Source organism: Nyctibius grandis, chromosome 18 (genome assembly GCF_013368605.1).
Source record: "Nyctibius grandis isolate bNycGra1 chromosome 18, bNycGra1.pri, whole genome shotgun sequence".
NCBI classification, from domain to species: domain Eukaryota; kingdom Metazoa; phylum Chordata; class Aves; order Nyctibiiformes; family Nyctibiidae; genus Nyctibius; species Nyctibius grandis.
Genome location: NC_090675.1, coordinates 7,756,180 through 7,774,789, shown reverse-complemented (window position 1 = coordinate 7,774,789; position 18,610 = coordinate 7,756,180). Strand labels below are relative to the sequence as shown.

General features: G+C 46.6%; 2 protein-coding genes across 2 annotated transcripts in view; one reads left to right on the top strand and one right to left on the bottom strand.

The window, feature by feature from the left end:
* The first annotated feature begins 561 nt into the window (after positions 1 to 561).
* On the top strand, positions 562 to 3,907 carry CENPV (centromere protein V). Its single transcript, XM_068415934.1, has 5 exons — positions 562 to 812; positions 1,790 to 1,888; positions 2,720 to 2,789; positions 3,188 to 3,302; positions 3,634 to 3,907. Exons 1-5 carry the CDS (start codon positions 562 to 564, stop codon positions 3,756 to 3,758), a joined length of 660 nt encoding a protein of 219 aa, XP_068272035.1. The 3' UTR covers positions 3,759 to 3,907.
* Positions 3,908 to 4,730: 823 nt separating this feature from the next.
* The window catches only part of PIGL (phosphatidylinositol glycan anchor biosynthesis class L), a 58,561-nt gene continuing 44,681 nt past the window's right edge, over positions 4,731 to 18,610 (bottom strand). The window contains exons 5-7 of the mRNA XM_068415690.1: positions 12,106 to 12,137; positions 6,736 to 6,869; positions 4,731 to 5,625 (exon numbers count right to left, since the gene is read on the bottom strand). Coding sequence (XP_068271791.1) covers positions 5,527 to 5,625; positions 6,736 to 6,869; positions 12,106 to 12,137 — 265 coding nt within the window. The 3' untranslated portion in view covers positions 4,731 to 5,526. The remainder of the gene's footprint in view (positions 5,626 to 6,735; positions 6,870 to 12,105; positions 12,138 to 18,610) is intronic.

The following is an 18,610-nucleotide window of genomic DNA, read 5'->3' as shown; positions in this document are numbered from 1 at the left end:
GTCCTGTTGAAAATACAAATTCTTGATTATAACTAAACCAAAATAAATTTCCAGTCCTGCAACACTGGGCACAAAGATTCATCCTTGGAGTAATTTTCTTTTCCGCCAACCAAATGTGACTTGGACACCTACAAGTTTTGTACTCCTCTCCTGCACTGAAGTTTTACTCGAGAAGCAGCATTCTCTCTCAGATCTTCAAGAACAACCTTTTCTAGGATATTTACCACTAGAGGGGTGCTTTCACATTTTGCTAAGCTTTTTTTTTTTTCTTTTAAAGGTATGTACTATCTTGATTGTTTTCCTTCTTAGCTTCAAGACTTTGGTGACAGAATCTGTGAAAAGTTGTCTAGTGGGAATCGTGTTAGAGCCATAATGATTCCAAACCCCAGGAAGGACTAAATCCGCTCCCGAAGGCGCATCCTGGCACAGCCCTCGGCCGCCCCGCCGGTAACACACACCCGGGCCGGGCCCCCACCCCCCCGCCGCGGGGACACCCCCGGTCCCGCTGCGCGGCGCCGCGGCGCCCCCTGGCGGGCACGGCGCAGCCACGCTCGGCGGCGCATGGGGCGAGCCACGGCGGGCAGCGCGCGGCGGTCCCGGCGGGGCAGCGCGGCCGCCAGCTCCCCCGCGGGCGGCAGCCGCCGGGGCCGAGGGAAGGCGGCGGGCGGAGCCCCGGCGGGGCCGGGGGCGCAGGCACAGCCCCCCGGCACCGGCGCCTTCGATCTAGGGGCGCAGAGCGGGCGCTGGGCCGCCTTCCAGGAGCGGCACCGGCTGAGCTGCGAGGAGACGGCGCGGCTGCTGCTGGACGCCTAGTGAGTAACGGGGCCGGGGCGGCTCTGCCCGGCGGCTCCTTCCCCCGTTAGAGCATCGCCCTCCCGGCAGCGTTTGCACGGCTGCGAGCACGGGCTGATGCGGAGCTGCGGAGAAGGGGGGCGGGGGGTCCCCGCACGCCCCGCGGAGAAAGGGGCTTTTCATGCTAAAGCTTCGTGCGTTTAGGGCTCTCCCATCACCAATAGCCTCGGGGGGCATCGTGCGGGAGCAGAGAGGCTCAGCTGGTAAAAATCTCCACCCCTTTCCTGTGCTCTTTCTTTCCAGAGCACAGCACATCATCCCTGGGCTGTACTCACCAACTGTCCGGGGGAGGGAAAATCTGAAAGGAAAAGGTTTTTTTTCCTTTGCATCCTGCATGGTGATGCTGCCCAGTTGCTATGGAGGCGGCCTAGGGGAGAGGGAGAAGCACAAGCTCAGAAATTTCCTTGATCGTGAAGTTCCTCTGCAATTACAGTACAAAATAAAATGCATTTCAAGCGTTATGTAGAATCCACTGCTCTCTGCTTTTCCCAGCTTTTAAATGGAGGAATATTAGTAGTGCTGGAACAGTTGTGGGAAAATGGTGGGAAAATTCAGTTCCCAGTTCCAAAGGGGTTGGCTTGTGATAACACCACTCATTTCCAGGTACTGTTGTGCACGGATAACGCTGTAGCCTGGCTCGGCACTTTGACCTGGACTGTGGCAGGAGACATATGTCCTGTATTGCATGTGGAGTGTACTTCACTTGAACTGTTGCTCTTCTTTCCTTTTCACCATTTTAATTAAACCAGAAAAGCCATTGCTGCAGAGGACAAAAGCCACTCTCAACCTCACTCTGGCACATTTTATTAAAATACATTTGAGTGGATGTTCTGCAATTGCTCAAAGCAGAATTGAATAATGTAGTTATAGCCTTACTGTTTCCTTGGCCAAAAGAAAAAAAAATATGATCACAAACCCTCTCTGTTTCTCTCTCCAGTGAATACAGAGGTTTGGTCAAACACACGGGAGGCTGTCACTGCGGAGCCGTCCGCTTTGAGGTCTGGGCTTCAGCAGATCTGCATGTTTTTAACTGCAAGTGAGTTGTTTTTTTTTTTTGTTCCCTGTTCTTATAGATGAATATATGCTTTTCCAATCAATACCTTAGAGCTAAAAGAAGATGACACAACTGCAGAACATCCTCTGAGCTGTTTGCATAGGGTATAACCCTAATTATGTCCTGATCCAATAGGGGATCAGTGCTGGTGATTTCAGGTGCTGCTTCTGTGGGCAGGACTTCAGGTCTCACATCCATGCTCACACAGAAAGTGGCAGGAGAGATCTGATGACTGCAGGTGCTCAGCCACCTGCTTTATGTTTCCTCTAAGTGCAGTGTGCTCAGAGCACATCAGTCCTTTTTTAACTTGGTCTTCTCAAGTGAACATTACATCTCTGGCCACATGTGCTTCAAATAGCACTGTCTGATTTCAATAGTGATCCCCCTTTGCCTGCAACTAGTTTGCTTCTAGCTCATGGCTAAACTTCTGAACCTTACTTTCTTGTTTGCAAGGTAATTGATATTGGCAAAATTAGCAAAGTCTGGTCTGAAAGATTAAATGGATTTCTCAGGGCTAGATTTGTCCTTGTTATGTCTGCTGAGAGTTGGGTATGTGAAGAAAAAATGGCATATAATGTTTGGTGTGAGAGAATACCTGTGGTGTACCTGTGTAGGGTCAGTCTGTTCCACAGGTGTGCTTAGCCAAACACTACTGATACCACGAGTCCACTTCTACGCTTACCTCTGTGATGCGAACCAGGAGCCATTTTAGCTGTTGGTGGAATTTCGGTTGTCAAGAGGTCCATGCTGGATCTGATTGATGTACTACAACTTGTCCGCTGCTTCTAGAAAGGTCCGCTTTTTCTTTTACAGTTGCAGCATTTGCACAAAGAAACAGAACAGACACTTCATTGTCCCAGCGTCGCGTTTCAAGCTGCTGAAGGTAGGGTAAGAATGCAGTAAGAGCATGGCCATGAACACGAGCAGTATAATCCAGTGTTATCCTCAAAGATGCAAGGGGCAGCCAGTTTTCTGTCCTAAGTTTGTCTATGGCTGGTTGGGGGAAATGGCTGAATTTTATGCCATCTGGTGTGGGTATGTTAGTGCATCTTATTTAGTGAGCTGACGTTAGAGCTCTTGCAGTTCTCAGACTTGACTGGGATGGACACGTGTATACACAAAGCACAGGGGTTCAGAAAAGGAGCATGAATGCAGAACTCTATCTCAAATAAAGACATGAAGGTGGCATTTTAAATTTTACATTTCTAAGCTACAGGCCCCTAGAAAGTAATTAATACATCTCTTTATGTGGAAAACTTACGTTGCTTTTTATTTGCTTAGGGTGCTGATAATTTGACAACGTACACCTTCAACACACACTGTGCCCAGCACACGTTCTGCAAGACCTGCGGTGTACAGAGCTTTTATACTCCTCGTTCTAATCCAGATGGTTATGGTAGGTAGAAAGAAAAGCTGTGGTAACCAAAGCTAACCACCAAGCAAACCTTGGATAAAGACTCCATTGGCTACTAATGTGACAGCAGTGAGCAGTATGTCTTAAGAGGTTGTTTCTAAAGTGCTAAACATCTGGAACTGCAGTCTGAACCTGTAGCTCCTCCATGGGCTTCTGCCCATGACAGGTTTCTCATCTAGGCTCCTCAGCCTTACAGCAACAGCTGGACGGAGCATCTACCATTCCCTGAGATGCCCCATCCACAGAATGGTGCAGGCATCTCCCACACTTCAGCTATGAAAAGCAGGTTTCTGTGTACTCTCTCGTTCTCCAGGAATAGCTCCCCATTGTCTGGATGATGGCAGCGTGCAGACCATTGTCACAGAGGACATCAATGGCAAGGAATGGGAGAAGGCAGTGAAGGAACATAAGACCATCAGAGACATGTCAAAACCCTGACACACCCTTCCAGCAGCTGAACTTGGAGAACTGCTGTGGAACTGTAGTTTGGGCTTTCCTGGGTGAGGGTTGGCAAAATCAGTCTCTACACTCTTGTCATCTGTTCTCTGTTTCTTAAATAAATCTTTCCATGCTGCCTGTCCCATTGATTTGTGACTTTCAGTTCTCCAGCTACCTCTGTTCCATAAACCACCCCAGGGCTGCTATTTTGGTACTTTGCCCTTAGCTGTGCTAAAGTTTAAATCACAATAAACAGAGCAAAGTACAAAAAAAAAAAAATCTAATCTTTGCTTGTATGGGTATTACCTGTGTTTCAAGTCTGGCTTATAAAAATATCCTATATAAGATAATCTCTTGCTTAGGACATAATACTAACTTACACTGTTTTTTCTCCATTGACTTCAATGAATTGACCATGGATTTAAAGTTCAAGGGGATTTGAAAGAGCTTAGCAGGCTCAAGTTCAGTAAAGCATAGGTTCAAGTTCAGTAAAGCATTTACACAGGTGCTTAGCTGTATGCAAGAAAGGGGGCACTGAAGTTATTCATGTGATTTAAGTACTGTTTTGCTTAAACCTGGACTTACTCATGGTCTTAAAGCTGAGCAGGCACATGCTTAGGCACTGACTCATGGCCAGGGAACAGAGTTCAGCACTGTCATACTCTTACAACGATGGGCACGTACTTCAGTACAACCAGGAACTCGTTTGTTGTCTGCAGGAGGAGGATGTGCTCACAGCACCACATCAGGCAATTTGGGCTCTGATCTTGACTGTGCACTGATGAGTTGTGTGGATGCAGGAAAGATGCCTCCTGTAGATGTGAGCCCACATGAATGAGTGCAAAGGCCTACAGAAATGTTTAGTATTGCTGACTTGGCTCCACCATGACCCCACAGAGACACAAATCACTAGTAAAATCTCTGTATAGGCTAAGAAATTAAACCACTGAAAGCTGCTTCACTTACCTTTTAACATAAAGGGAGAGGATCTTCAACTCCTGCACTTGTCATTTATGTAAGTGGAACAGCTTTGGAAACATCTCTTGCAATTTTTATCTTTGCATGTGTTCTATAAAAGTCCTAGTTACAGTCTGGGTCTCTTGAACCTCATTCTTGTATCCTGTTGGGACTCTTGTGAGTTGATCTCGAGCCCCATGTTCTAAAGCAAGAAATGCTCATGTTTCATGAGGGACATGCCTGCAACACGATTTGTACGAAAGAAGCAGCAGTAGCAGCAAAGATCAGTGCAATTAGAGAAATCTGTACGGTTTCTCATGTTTTATTCATAGGCTTTTTAAAGTTCTGACTGAATAAGACAGGTCTTGTGATTCTGGTTTTATCTGTGGCAATGGCATGATCTTTGAGAAGTCGCTCCTGATATTTGGATTTTACAAAAGCACCAAGAGATAGTTGCCAAGCAGTCCTCGCAGCTATATCCTCTGGGGAAAAATAGTTTGTGCTGTATCTTCTCCAATGCACAATGCTCCCACATTTTACTCTTAATTAGGTTAATCCAAATTTCTTACCCTATTTAAGCTTCTACAGCGAGAAAATAGAGTTGTTAAACGCTGTTCATCTCAATGTATCAGGCAACAAGATATTCAGAAGCAAGTTCATACAGGCTGTTTTTTGTAGTCTGAAAGAATGCTCCACAAAGAGAATCTTGTCCTCTTGAGCACGTAACAGGGGAGTTTTCTTTAGTCCTGTGCCTGGCATGGTCTTTTTTTTGCTCATTCTTTTACTCCTGAAGTTGTGAGCGACGTCTCTTTTACAGAAGGCGGAGTGAATTGATCACCATATAACGTGAGAAAAGCATATAGATGTGGCGAAACCAGAGGAGTTGGCTGTGATGACACCGCATGGCTCTCTAGAAGGAAAAATAGTTGAGAAAGCATTACAAGAACCTTCCAAACCTAACGTCAGGGCAGTTTCCTAGGCCTCCTGTGAGGTTCCCTGCCAATTCACAGGACAGCCTGTTTTCAGTGAGCAGGGAAGTAGGGAGAGGTAGAAGGCTGCCTACTCTATGGGGCCAAAGGGCAGGGACAGGCTGGTATTGTGCTGCCTAGTGTTCAGAGGGGTCCTGCTAGAAAGGACATTATGAGCTGCAGGTTGGTGCTGTGACAGTTTCTTTGTCACATATAACTCCTTCTCCCTATGTGATCTCCTGCCTGGGTGTTCACATGCTGGGGAAGCAGAAACCAGATAGGTGTGCATCTGAGAACACTTCACGTGCTGCTTCCGATCATACATTGCCAGCTGAAACTTAATCTATTTATAGGGCACCAGCTTAGAAAGGTCAGATTTCAGAAACAAAAACCACAAGGGAATAACACCACCTTTATCAGAGCAGTTTCCATATGTAACTCTTAGCAGCCTCAAAAGCAGGAAAGTTCTGTCATTTGTGGATTAACAGGACTGTTTGCTGGGCTAGTATTTTCATGCTGTGGAAGGGGAGCTGATCAGATTCTCATATAGGGAACTGTGGACTAAATGTGTGAGATCTCACGCAGCAAAATAGTTCAAAAAATACACAGCAGGGAAGGGAACTCTTAAGAGCTTTGGACCACAAGTTCACAAGCTGTCTCCATCCTTTGAGCTATGAGCCAAGGACGCTGTTCCTGGCATGCCTCATGCCATCTCTGACAGGCCACTCACATGTTCAGAGTATTATGTTGGATCCAGTCTCCGTTGAACATATCCTACATCCTGGACACAGTGTAAACTTGTGCACTGTGACTACTGAAGATCTCTGAGCTGCAAATCTGCTCAGCCCTGTCCTGCTATCCCCAAAGCACGTGAAGCAACTTGTGTTGTCCATTCATGTTTTACAAATCCCTGAAGATCGTTCATTAGTGACATTTATAATCCATGTATATAATTATTTATTAAGTTCTCTGTGAGTATGACACTTCTGACTAAAGTCTTCACAATGATGATGAGCTATTCAAACAGGTTAAGCAGGTACCACGCATCTCACCCTGGCTTGTTCGGTCTCCTCCTCTGTGAGTACGAAGAGTGCATCTGTGGGCAGGAGGCTGGAAATGGGAACATCCAGCACGGAGATGTACTTCCGGAAGAGATTTACTGACTCAAGCACGAGCACACGGCACCCTAGACAGAGAAAGAGGATAAATATTTCAAAACCACAGTATTCTTGTACGGTGCCCATCTCTCCAGGCTCAGCAGGTCTTTGCAGGCTCCCCTGAATTGCTGGCCATGGGGATCGTTTTTGTGCAAAAGGGGAGCAACTTCTACTCATGCTTCCACCAGGATCTCTCTGCGCCCAGCACATGTCTACGACCATTTGTACTGGTTCTTGTTCTCTATGTGGTCTGTGGAAAGCAAAGCTAGTTCTGAATACCAGAGGGTTTGGGGTTTTTTTTGCTTATAATTTAAATTATTCCTGCGTAGTTAAGACTCAAAGGAAAAAGCACAGATGGCTCTCTGAGTGCTGGCACTGCATCATGTAATGGAAATTTAAAACAGTAGTCTCTGGTTCAGCTACAAAAAGGAAATTTCCTCTTTTCTACTCCAATTCTTAGCAGTTACACTTTAACAGAGGCAAGAAAGTTACACTTTAACAGGCAGGCAGTTACACTTTAACAGAGTTCCAGCATTTGTTGCTCAGATGTTTGTGATGAAGCAGATGAAGGTAACATGTATAAAGATTCTACTGGTGTGGTGTGGATATTTTTTCTGTTTTAAAGAGCCCCTTGAACTCAAAAGTTAATTGCTATTTTTTTTACCATGGCTAAATTGTCTTCACTGATGAGCTCAGAGCTACTGATGGTCCCATTAAGAGCCTGCAGCTCTCAAGGGAGCTGCTTTGGGATTTCTTAGGGCTTGGAAGCTGCTGGGATTATGCTCTAAGCTTCAGACATTGTATTAAAGTTCGACAGAAGAGGCCAAAGTCACGGTTTACGCAGGTGCTCAGATATGCAATTAGATCTGCAATGATATTTTCTTCAGTGTGCCCTTTAACAGTGAAATTACACAAAGGAGACAAAGAACAAGGCTGGATTGCTCCAAAGGCTGCCCAATGGAGCATTTCAGTGTGTGAAGCCTGTGCTCACATCTAATACTGCTTAAGCTATTTTGTCCTGAGCACAAAGCAAACTGGTGGTGCTCAAATACCTCTTGGCCCTAAAATGGCAGGACTTGTGTCCTCCTAAGGGAAAACATTCTCCAGGACAGGGGCAGAAGCCAACATCTTTTCCTAAAGGGGTAACTACACGAGATGGGTTTCTGTGAGAGAGGTGATGATGCCTCTGCTAGGAGCCCTCTATGCAGATCCGCTAGTGCTTGGGAATCTCATCCCATGAGAATATGAACAGTCAACCTGCTGCTAACTTCCCTACTTTGGACATTTGGTAATTCTAGCCTCTACCAAGCATGAGATAGGAAAGCAAAACTTGTTGCTTTTGTGGTGAATGAATTTCCTGGAGATACAAGGGAAGAAGCCCCCACAAGTCTCCAAGGTAGAGCATGGTACTCAAAGGTACCCACCAGCATCATTCCTTCCCCAGCCAGGGGTCTGTGACATGCTGAACCCAGGAACAAACAGCATGCACAGGACGATCCTCCACAAACCCCCTGACAAGTGATTTATGTCCCCTGCCTCTTCCCAGTGACGCTAACTCATTTCACTGCAAAGAAATGTCTTGCTTTTATTCCAGCCAAAGCCTGCAATGGCAGGGCATGGCAGCCCTGATGGACTCCCTCCAGCACAGCTCCAGGATCTTTCAATTCCTTCCTTTCTTCTCCTTCAAGAGAAGGATGTACAATTTGTTCCAACTTTTCAATAGCCTTTTCCACTCTCAAAAGCAAAACTGGTAACTCTTTATTTCAGTATCACAGAGGGCTCCAGGACCATGCTCCCCTTCCAGTTCTCTTTCTGCATTGATCCTGGGACATGTCTCCCCAGCAGGATGGACAGAGCATTCAAAGGAGTTATTTTCTCCTGCTGTGGGCAGCAGTGGGCAGGGTTAGAAGCCTCAAAGGAAATCACTGGCACTTCCATCCAGACAAACGCTGACACCAGCCTGTGCTGAGCCAGGAGACCCCTCCTGAACCTCATGGACATTCGCTGCGGGCCCGGCCTCCAGGGCTGCCGGGAGATGGCGGTGTCCGCCAGCAGCGGAGGGAGCCGGGACCCACAGCCGCTTCCCTGCCCAGGCTCCCCAGGTTCGGATCCCTTTTGGCACCCCTCTGCCTCGAAGGCCCTCCTGCCTTAACTGTGTCAGTACCATGTCCCTGCTCCCGGCCTACTGCAGCCTCAGCCATCCAACCTTGCAAGGTCACGGTGCCCGGCCCTGCAGAGCAGCTGTGCGATGCCAGCTGGAAGGACCCACAGCTCTCACCCTTGGACGTGCGGGAACGCGGGCGGCTGTGAGACCAGCGTGACCCCTGCTGCTTCCTGACTGCAAGCCTCAGCCCCCTCCCGCTGATGGGCCACCTTGACAAGTGACAGACAGAGTGGGTGTTGTTCAGCTGCCAGAAGGTTTCGGCTTGTTATTGTTGGTGGGTAGTTTCAGAGAAAAGAATTTTATAGTGCTGCACAATGAGGAAAGGGATAGATATGGATCCCCCTGCTCCTGTAGTCAGCATTCCTACTGGCCACCTGTTTGCTCCTCAGTGCTTACTGGGGAGGACAGGGCTAGAGCAACCACGGGGCAATGGCGCTTCCCTTTCCTGGATGGTTGTTGACGGGCCCCGGCAATACCACACCAATTCCTACTTGCAGTGCTGGGAAGAGAGGCCTGGGGCAGGGTTACCCACCACCAGTCTTTGAAGACTGAGCTGCTCTGTTAACAAAACACACTCTCCCTTTCCTCATAATTTTTTCCCTACAAAATATTAATTCATGCAGCAATTACACCCTTTTGTTCCCCAAAGCTCAGCAATAAGGGCTCAAAACCATTGCAAGTGATTTCAGTACGGATCAGTCTGACCTCCTGGGCCCCCATCGGTCACATCAGGCAAAGCAATGGCATTCAAGCCTCGCAAAACAAAAGGCACCCTAAGAGTCTTCTGCGTTAGTGATATGAGAAGGATCTCCACATGCTGACAGCACAGGCTGCTCCGCATGGGAACATGAGATGAAATGAAGCAGGGAAGGAATGTACAGTCCACGGAAAGATGGAATAGGGTTCAGAGAAACATGCTGCTCCCTGCCAAGCAGGGTAAGAGAAGTGCTGCCATTGATGAGTCTACTCCTGTGACACCAGCAGGTGAAGCTTTTCAGAGCCTGTTGTGACTGTGACCTGGCCAGGATGGGATTAACAGTGTAATACAACCTCTCTAGGGTGGCAGAAAGGGTAAGATCAATATAGCTAGTGGATTAGGCCTAGAATAGAAGTGCATGAAGCCTGCAGCCTGTTCGGCTTGGCTTTCTACTTCCAAATCACTTATGCAGCAAGTGTGCCTAGAATGAGAAGATTATTAGCAGATCTATGTGTGCTAAAGGCTTGCGCTGCTCCTGACAGACGCTGGCACACCAGTTCTTTTGGAAGAGCGCTGGTTACAGCTGGATGGGGCCAGGAGTATGTGCGGGTACATATCCAGGAGCTGTCTCAGCTTCTTGAAACAAGCCTGTGTGCTTGTGCCTGAGCTGGAGAACTTGATTACAGGTTATAAAAAGGCTGTTGTGTTTATGCTGGCTAAAGGCATTAGAAAGTAAAGCAGGATATTTAGGGTGCTCATTTGCATATCACTGAGGCAACGCAAGGCTTAGCTGGCTTTTGCCTTTGCAGAGAGATTTTCTGTGGATTCTGTGATCACGTGGGCTTACACTGGTTCACCCACAAATAGTTCCCTCTTACCAACAGTACAGCAGCACTTTTCCATAGCCTGAACATGCCTTTCAGCTCTATCCAGACAGCCTCAATCCCAGCATCACTCTTGTTTCATTAAGCCCCTCTGATGCACAGCCCTGCACGCCTGCCAGATCAAATTATAAATACTGGAAATTTCAATGAGACTGGAACTATATTTGGAAAGGCTTAGCGTAAGCAGCAGCATGGGAGCTCCCTGTTCCTTTGGTGTTTGTAGGTCATGTCAGATGTGATGTAATCAGAGCAGCAAGGCTTTCACATAGCTTCAGGAGCCTCTTGTTGCTGTTGGAGAAATGGAAATGTCTGTACATGGGGCTGTTTCAAACCTGAACCAATTAAGAGGCACAGCCCATATTCAGCACCACAGTATACCTAACAAACCTGCACGAACAGCACAGGAAGGTGGTTCAGTCTAGATAAGGCCTGACATCTAGCAGTGACATCTACCACTGCAGCTCCTTGTTCCTTCTCTGTACTGCACACAGCACGCACAGACCTCTCCGCTGCATCCCTAGGCTGAACAAAGAAAATGTCCTAGGAAAGAAGCTGGCATTAATACTCCAGTTTCATAGACAGGAGAACTGAAGAGACTAGAGTCAGAACTCAGTTAAAGGGCATTCTGCCATCTTGGCTCATGCTCTCTCCGCCAGATCTTGGTCTGCAACTTGCTGTTAGTAGGGAATGAAAACTGATTTGCTGTGACACATCCAAATCCTACAATGATTTGGGAATAAGCATTGAAGGAACAAAGTCCGGATGACTGCTGAGCGAGCAGCAGGCTGACTGGGTGGGCCTGGTTGAGCCACCTTCCTAGACTCTGTCCAAATGGCTCACAGCTTTGTGTTTAAACTAGTTCTGCAAATTTGTCCCCAAGTCAGGCACTGTTTGCTAGAGATAAGGGCTGCAGATCTGCTCTGGGACAGCAGCTAGAAAATGGGGTCAGGAGCAGCCTGCTTCTGTACTTTGCTGCTTTCTTTCTCCTACTTGTACAGAGTTTCTCAGAGATACTTGCTTGTTTACAGGTGAAAGAAGCCACTCCAACAATTTGTTGTGCCAGTGCAGATTTCAGATACCTTTCCTATACTGACCACGTTTTGATGGAAGCTTAACTTGGTACATATAACCATTATTGGCTGAGCTGGTAATGGTTTCTGAGGCCCTTGTCACAAAAAAAACACCCCAAAACAGGCTTATACGATGTGACCAAAAACTCTGGGACTGAGCTGAAGGACCTGGAAATAGTGCTTTCATTCAAGGAAGACAGCAAGGGGCATAGGCCAGACACTGAATCACACCCCTTGGACAGGACAACACCAAAGGATAGAAAAGTGACTGTAGAAGAGCCCGAGCTGGTAAAAAAACTGCAGGGAGATAAAAGGGCAAAGAAAAGTTCAGCTGCTGGTTTCATTTGCATTGCAAATAGAAGTGAGTTAGGCAGATGAAACCCTGGACTGAACATTCATGTAAACAATTGCCTAATGCCTGCAGGGTCATGGATGTGTAATGTCACATACCTTCAGGTAACTTCCGTTCTGAATGCAGGTACCTGTGAATGAAGAGATATTTGGGTGTAAACACTCAACGAAGTTACTCAAATCCTGACTTTACAGGTATAAACCTCTGTATGCTTTTAATACACACACACACACACACACACACTTACAATGGCTAATCCTATAACAAAGTTCAGGAGCCGACACTGGATGCACATGTCAGGCAGTGATAAGCCTCATTCCCCACACAATTCTGCCATTGCTTTCCTCATCCTGGCTGCTGGGACACAGCACAAATAAGCTCCATAAATCCAACTTGCTCTCAAACTTCTCGTGTTGCACTAAGGGAAACTGCAAGAGGCCGCCAAAGGCTATTCACCTCAGAGCACTCACTCTTTAAAATCCTGTGTTTGCTACCAGGGACGTTGCCTCAGTGGCAGCTCCTGTTTGCAGACCAGCGTCTTTCTTTCTAACCCATGCTGGCACTGGGACATCTGAGAAGCTGCTCTGACTTTTTGCTCACTAAAACTTTGATCCCTTCATGACTTTGTCCTGGGAAGTCTCTGTAGCAAAAATGCTGTCCCTTGGAAACAAAATGACAGGACCAGTGCAGGAGATGTGAACAGTGATGGTACCTCCATCAAGAAGCGTAAGCAAATGATCCTGATATGGTGAAGGCATCAGAGGGAATTAGCTTCAATTCCTTTTTAATTCTCTTGTTTTTCCTGCTCTAGCCTGTGGTTCATGGCTGCAGAGCACTCCTGCTCACATCACCATTTGCATCGCCTCCAGCCTTGGCCCATGGCAGGGCTGGGAGGAAGCAGGTCTCCAGCAGATGGCACTCAGAGCTGTCCCACACCGGGCCTTGATCTTCCACAAGAAAAAAAACTCCAAACAATGGAACATTTGCCAAAAAGAGAAAGGATATAAAAAAAGAAAAGTTATTTAACCCTGTGTAATATTTAAAGAGATTGTTATCTTCTTATAGTGGTGTATTTAATGAAGGACAATGTGACAGTTCATGTGTAAATCAACCAGGATAAAACATACGTTATATGTAAACTGTTATGTTTCTCCAGTCACTTTCAAACTAGGATTATCTCTGGCTGTTGGTTAAGTTCAAGGAAAAGGATTAGCTCTACAGGCGTAGACAAAATAGGAAGCACGGAGTAATGAATACCCAAAGCAATTCAAAGCAAAAGTCAAGCCAGAAATGCAGGTCATGGCAGAACTCAAACAGCACTCAGAAGACATATGCCTTAAATAGATTCTTCTGCCAATGGTCTCCTCTTCTCCAGAGCCAAAGATCTGCAAGCAATACCATTTTCTACTAAACAATGGCCTTGTAATACTGACTTGGCCACCTTCTACTCCACTGCTCAAGTCCTACTGTTCTGACAAAGATTGTTAAATGTTGCCTTTAAACATTACCAGCAATTTTTTGGGGGCGGTGGCAGGGAGGAAGGTTTAAGTATCTCCGTTAATGTCTGCTCTGCTCCTCTGCCAGAGGTTTCTTCCCCCACAACTAGAATCTGGCCACCCAAAGAAGTGATTCAGCACTTGGTAAAGCCAGCAGGGTGGGAACTTTTTAAAACAAGCTTGGAGAGATAAAGCAGTGAGTGGTTGTGAAATTTGGCTAACTATCCAAAGTCCTAGTGTCTGTCCTGGGTGTGCTGCTCTGCCATAGACGGACCTTCAAAGCACTAACTGACAGCAAATTAAAGGATGTGAAGAGCTGCTCCAAGAGTGAACTAATAATAACCATTTCTGGCCACTAGAAACAAAAGCAAGAAGAGATCCAGTTCATACGGAAATGTTTCAGCAGGAGCAGAGAGCATCTTCAGAAGGGAAGGAAAGTTTGATCCAGCAGCAAATTAAGGAGTTTGCGCTTGTATAAAGGTTCAAGGAGACACAAACTGTACTTCGGTTACTGAAAGGTCCTCCAGGCTGCTGCCAGGCAGACCTGACACTGATCAGGAAGAACAAGCATGAAGAAACCGATTCTCTCCTCATCCTTTTTGTCCTCAGCCAAATACTTCAGTACTCAGCAAGGCTCAGTGCAGAGCTACGGGAATGGGCTCCACCCAGCTGTAATGCTGCAGAGGAATTGCAGCCTTGCTTGCTTGTATTTCTCAGGCAGGAGATGGCAATGAACTGTGGTTGCAGATAGAGAGAGAGAAAGAAATACAGAACTCTACCTCCTGCACACATTCATAAAACTAGCCAATCCTCTCCCAAATCAATCCTCTCGCTCCCATCTCCACCCTGCTGGAGCTGTCTCCGTGGGACGCTTCCAAGTAGGGGAGAGGTTGCAGCTCTCTGTTGTTGCCATTTTGGGAATGTTGTTTTATAGATTGGAGCTGCTGTGGTTTGGGTGAAATGAAAGAGTTTGGCGTAAAATCTCAAAAAGTCAAACACAAACAGGCAATTTTTCAGGAGCTTTTTCCATGTGTTTTTTTCCAGAGAGACTTTTTATAAATTCTTTTTAAACATGAAGTGATCGAAGGTGGCTCATCCCCGCCCACCCACCAAGCACCAGAGACCAGCTGATTATAGAGCACCTCTCACTGCACCCTCTTTATTATGCATGTGGTGGGTTCAGATTCACATTTGAAGGAAAGTGAGACCCTCTGCAATGAAGAACTTCAAAAGACTGTGAGACGTCTGAAGGCACCCACCACTTCTGCACTGCAAGGACTCAGCACCGGCTCCTCCCTCAAGGACCAGCTGCGTGGAAAGCTATTGCTGTCTGTAGCTATCAGCTACATCTGCTCAGCAGAAAAAGTGCAATGGTCCAACAACCCACTTCCTGCAAACTGCTCCCAAATTCCCCGTCTTTATTCAGTCATCCTCAAGGAAAGATGTCAGCAGTGGGCTAGCTCCTAAGAGGCACTGACCACTGATACCTCCCCATGATGTCAAGAAGGAACGAGTCAAGATGGAGCTGAAACCTTGGTCTTGGGGAACACAGAACTCCTCTGGGGTAGAAGCAGGACTGACGCCCTGGTGGGTGGATTACAGTTTTGGTGATGTTCTGTTTAATGAGAATTGTTCATTGAAATCAATGACTTCACTCTCCAAGTAGTCTGCTATGCCAAAGGCAAAACCCTTCACTGAACTGACTGCGCTGGCTGCTGTACAGCACTGGGGAAATACAGTTTTCAAGAGCATGGCAAAGAAAGGATGTCTTAAAGATGCGTTGGGGCTCCATTTAGGATCCTAACCTATAATCTGCCCAATTAATCTGATGAAACAGATGTGAAAGAGGAAGAACAGCCAGTCTCCTAGGAATCACAGAGGCATTAGAAGGAGATACTTGCCAGATGTTGAATGTTTGCTATCTGGAACGCCTTCTCCCTCCCTAACTGGACTTTCTGGCTCCATTTCCATGCACCCTGAACTACACCATGTAGCAAAATGCAGTTTGTAAAACACTGTTCAGGCACTCTGTACTCATGCGTATTGCAGTGGCAAAAGATGGTTCTGCCAGTCAGAAAAAAAAAGGTGGTGATTCAGAGATCTTCCAGTTGACAGAGCTGCTCTGTGGCTCTGGGCTTTTGTCCCTGCACTGTCTAGGAGAAGAATGTGCAGTGTCACCGCTCCCCTCACACTGCTAGCAGCCTAGTGATGCTGCGAAGGACATTCCTTGAGGCTGTTTCTCAGGAAAAAAAATCTTCTTGTGGGGGGAATCCTTGCAACACTGGTGCCCTGTGCTCAACTTTATCCAAATGGCCTCAACAGTATCATGGAAGGCCACTGGGATGAATTAACTTAGTGAAATTAAGGAAGGAGGGAGCAAGGGTGAAGGAATGAGATAAAATCTAGGACAACGTATGCAGCCATGGGATATATGCCAGGCATGGGGCAGAGTCCTCTGAGGGGAAGGGACAGAGCCTGGAAGGGTAAACAGAGGAGGACAAGTCTGCCTTGACCTTATGGGGGAATCTGGGTGGAACCATAGCCACCTCTCTAAGTTCTCCCTGGGACATTTAAGATCAGTAAAACAAAACACCAGAAGCGACCTGGACTGTGAGAGGACAGGCTGAAACATAAGATACTGGAACCTGTTATTTCTTCAACACTCTTCTTTATTTTGCAGGGAACACAGAACTCCAGCATGAGCTAAACAATCCCAAACACAGCAGTGACACAGGAAATCCTTTTCCAAGACGGAGCAAATAATAACCAGTTTTGAAAAAAGGATCTTCTGGGAAAAGGCAAGGGAAATACAAAACAGCACCCTGCTTTAAAAACATAAATGAGATGCCACTCATTTGAAATGCACGGGCTACAGCTGCTTAAAAGGAGTGAGAGATCAGAGTCCCATTCTAGCCCCACACTGTAAGAAGGCACAAAATAAAAATGGCAGATAGGATACCATTCACTATCATCACGGTAATTGCCCAAAAACAGCTTCCTTCTGCTCAGCACGTCCTTAAAGACCTGGCCTTGGAAATTCAATACAAGCAGAACTGCACTTTGGAGGGATGTAATACAGCTGGTGGCTTTTGAGACCTGTACCCACTGAGTCTGTGGGATTTGTCTGGACAACACACTGTTCATTGTTTCAATATACTTATTTGAAACTGGCATTTAATCAATCCTCCTCTTTCAGGGAGCCTCAGTGCAACCCTCCTGCACAATGCTATGTCCCATGGCATTCATAAACGGGGCATTCAACAGTCAAGCTGTGACCTGTAAGTGCAACAAGGCATCGGTGGCACTCAAGCTGCATCATAATCAACTCAGCAGTAATAAAGCACTAAGCTCCCAAATATTACCTCTGCACAGTCTCATTTGCAACCTACCACTGAGCTGGTGAATGTTAAGAAACATCCTGCAAGACTGAGAGGTGTTTTTCCAAATGGAATTGATGAGAATAGGCTTGGCTAATGATTCTTTGATGTAGCTTTTTATATGGCATCATTGATATAAGTTTTATGGATGCAGTTGCTATAACAACATAATGCACAGTGGTTAAATATAGCAGCTCCTATTTTCCACTCAGTTTGCTCTGCCCTAAGCAGACAAGGACTATTCTTTTCTGTTCTAGCTGGGATGAAATGGATTCGGTAGCTCACTGAAGAAAAGTAGTAGTACAGTCCTTCCTCCCCCTCACGAAGACCATTCCTCTCCACCCTAAGCAAGCAAGCCAACAACAAAACCAACAGCCCCCCTTTTGCTGGGCTACTGGGCAAGATGGCTTGTTTAAAACCAAAATGCACAATGACTCATGCAAAACTAAACCACCTCGATATTACATGTGATCTCAGTGCAAACACTGTCATTTCAAAGTGCAGGAAAGAGAGGCTCTCAAATATTCCTGTCACGTACTATTTACCACACTTATTACCGTAGTGCCCAGTGACTGGCCAAATGCTGAGAGGGAGTAAATTGACCTTGATGTCACACTCAAGACCTGCTCATCCTGGTGGACACGTGTACAGGATCCAGACTCTCTTGACCACAGGGAAAGCTCCTGTTTTGGGGGATAAGAGAGTATGATGTTGCCAAATCAAGGTGATGGGGAAAGCAGCAGAGCTACAAAGGATTGCTTCCAATTCTCCCTTCTTTGCTACAGTGGAGTTTTCTTGGGTTTGAGTTGTGTTTTTTTTCCATCTGGAAGCGAGAACTTAAATACTCCCAGGGGAGACTGAAATCAAATAGCAATTTGTGTTCCTCTCCCATCCTGTTTTTTCTTATTTTTCTCTTGCAGAAGAACAAATCCACCCTCAAACCTTGGCATTTCACAGTTCCTCCCAGATCTAAGGCCTAGACACAGAGCAGCAGCTGGACTCCCTGCAAGCTGTCAGGAGGAAGGTTGCTACAAGGGGAAGGGCACATTTCTCCTGAATAGTTCCTGCTCCTTTGAACATAACCTCTGTTCTAGACACTAGAAAGATTATTTATGCCCACAGCAGACAATACTGAGTGTCTGCTCAGCTATGGCAATTTCCTGAACTGTTTTGTTCCTTGAAGCTGTTCAATAATTTGCATCTCCTGAAGCAAGGCATTGTGGGATGGGTCACACAGCCTGTTCTACCCCTGCTCTTGCAGAAAGTAATCTCTCAGGTAGTGGGCACAAGTCTCTCTCCCACAGATGGGGAGCATCCAAAAGAGCTGAGGATCACTGCACCAGCCCTCTGCTTCATCCTTTTCACTTACAGCCCCAGTGAAGGCTGAACCCTGCAGACCTTGTTTGAAGATAGTTAATAAATACATTGCACATGATACCTGGAGGGGAGGGTTCATTTGCCTTTCTCTTGTCATGTAGTACTGGGGCCCCAGGGGCAGCAACCACTGCTTGGCAAAGCCCTGCTGGCAGGGAGGTACGTGAGAAGCCTCAGCATATGCTCCCAGCGCTGCCTGTACTAGCCAATATGTGAGAACTCATCAGGGCACTGAAAATCAGGAGGGATACAGTCACGCTCTACTTCCTCCATGACACAAACTCAAAAATAATGAGGGCAACCAAACCACTAAAAATAAACTTAACCTTTCAGTGGCCACAGCATCACTCCTGCCA

Coding starts and splice junctions, on each gene's coding strand:
- CENPV (XM_068415934.1), top strand. CDS start 562: ATGGGGCGAGCCACGGCGGGCAGCGCGCGGCGGTCCCGGCGGGGCAGC. Junction 813..1,789: donor CGGCTGCTGCTGGACGCCTA/GTGAGTAACGGG, acceptor TTCTCTCTCCAG/TGAATACAGAGGTTTGGTCA. Junction 3,303..3,633: donor TTCTAATCCAGATGGTTATG/GTAGGTAGAAAG, acceptor CTCGTTCTCCAG/GAATAGCTCCCCATTGTCTG.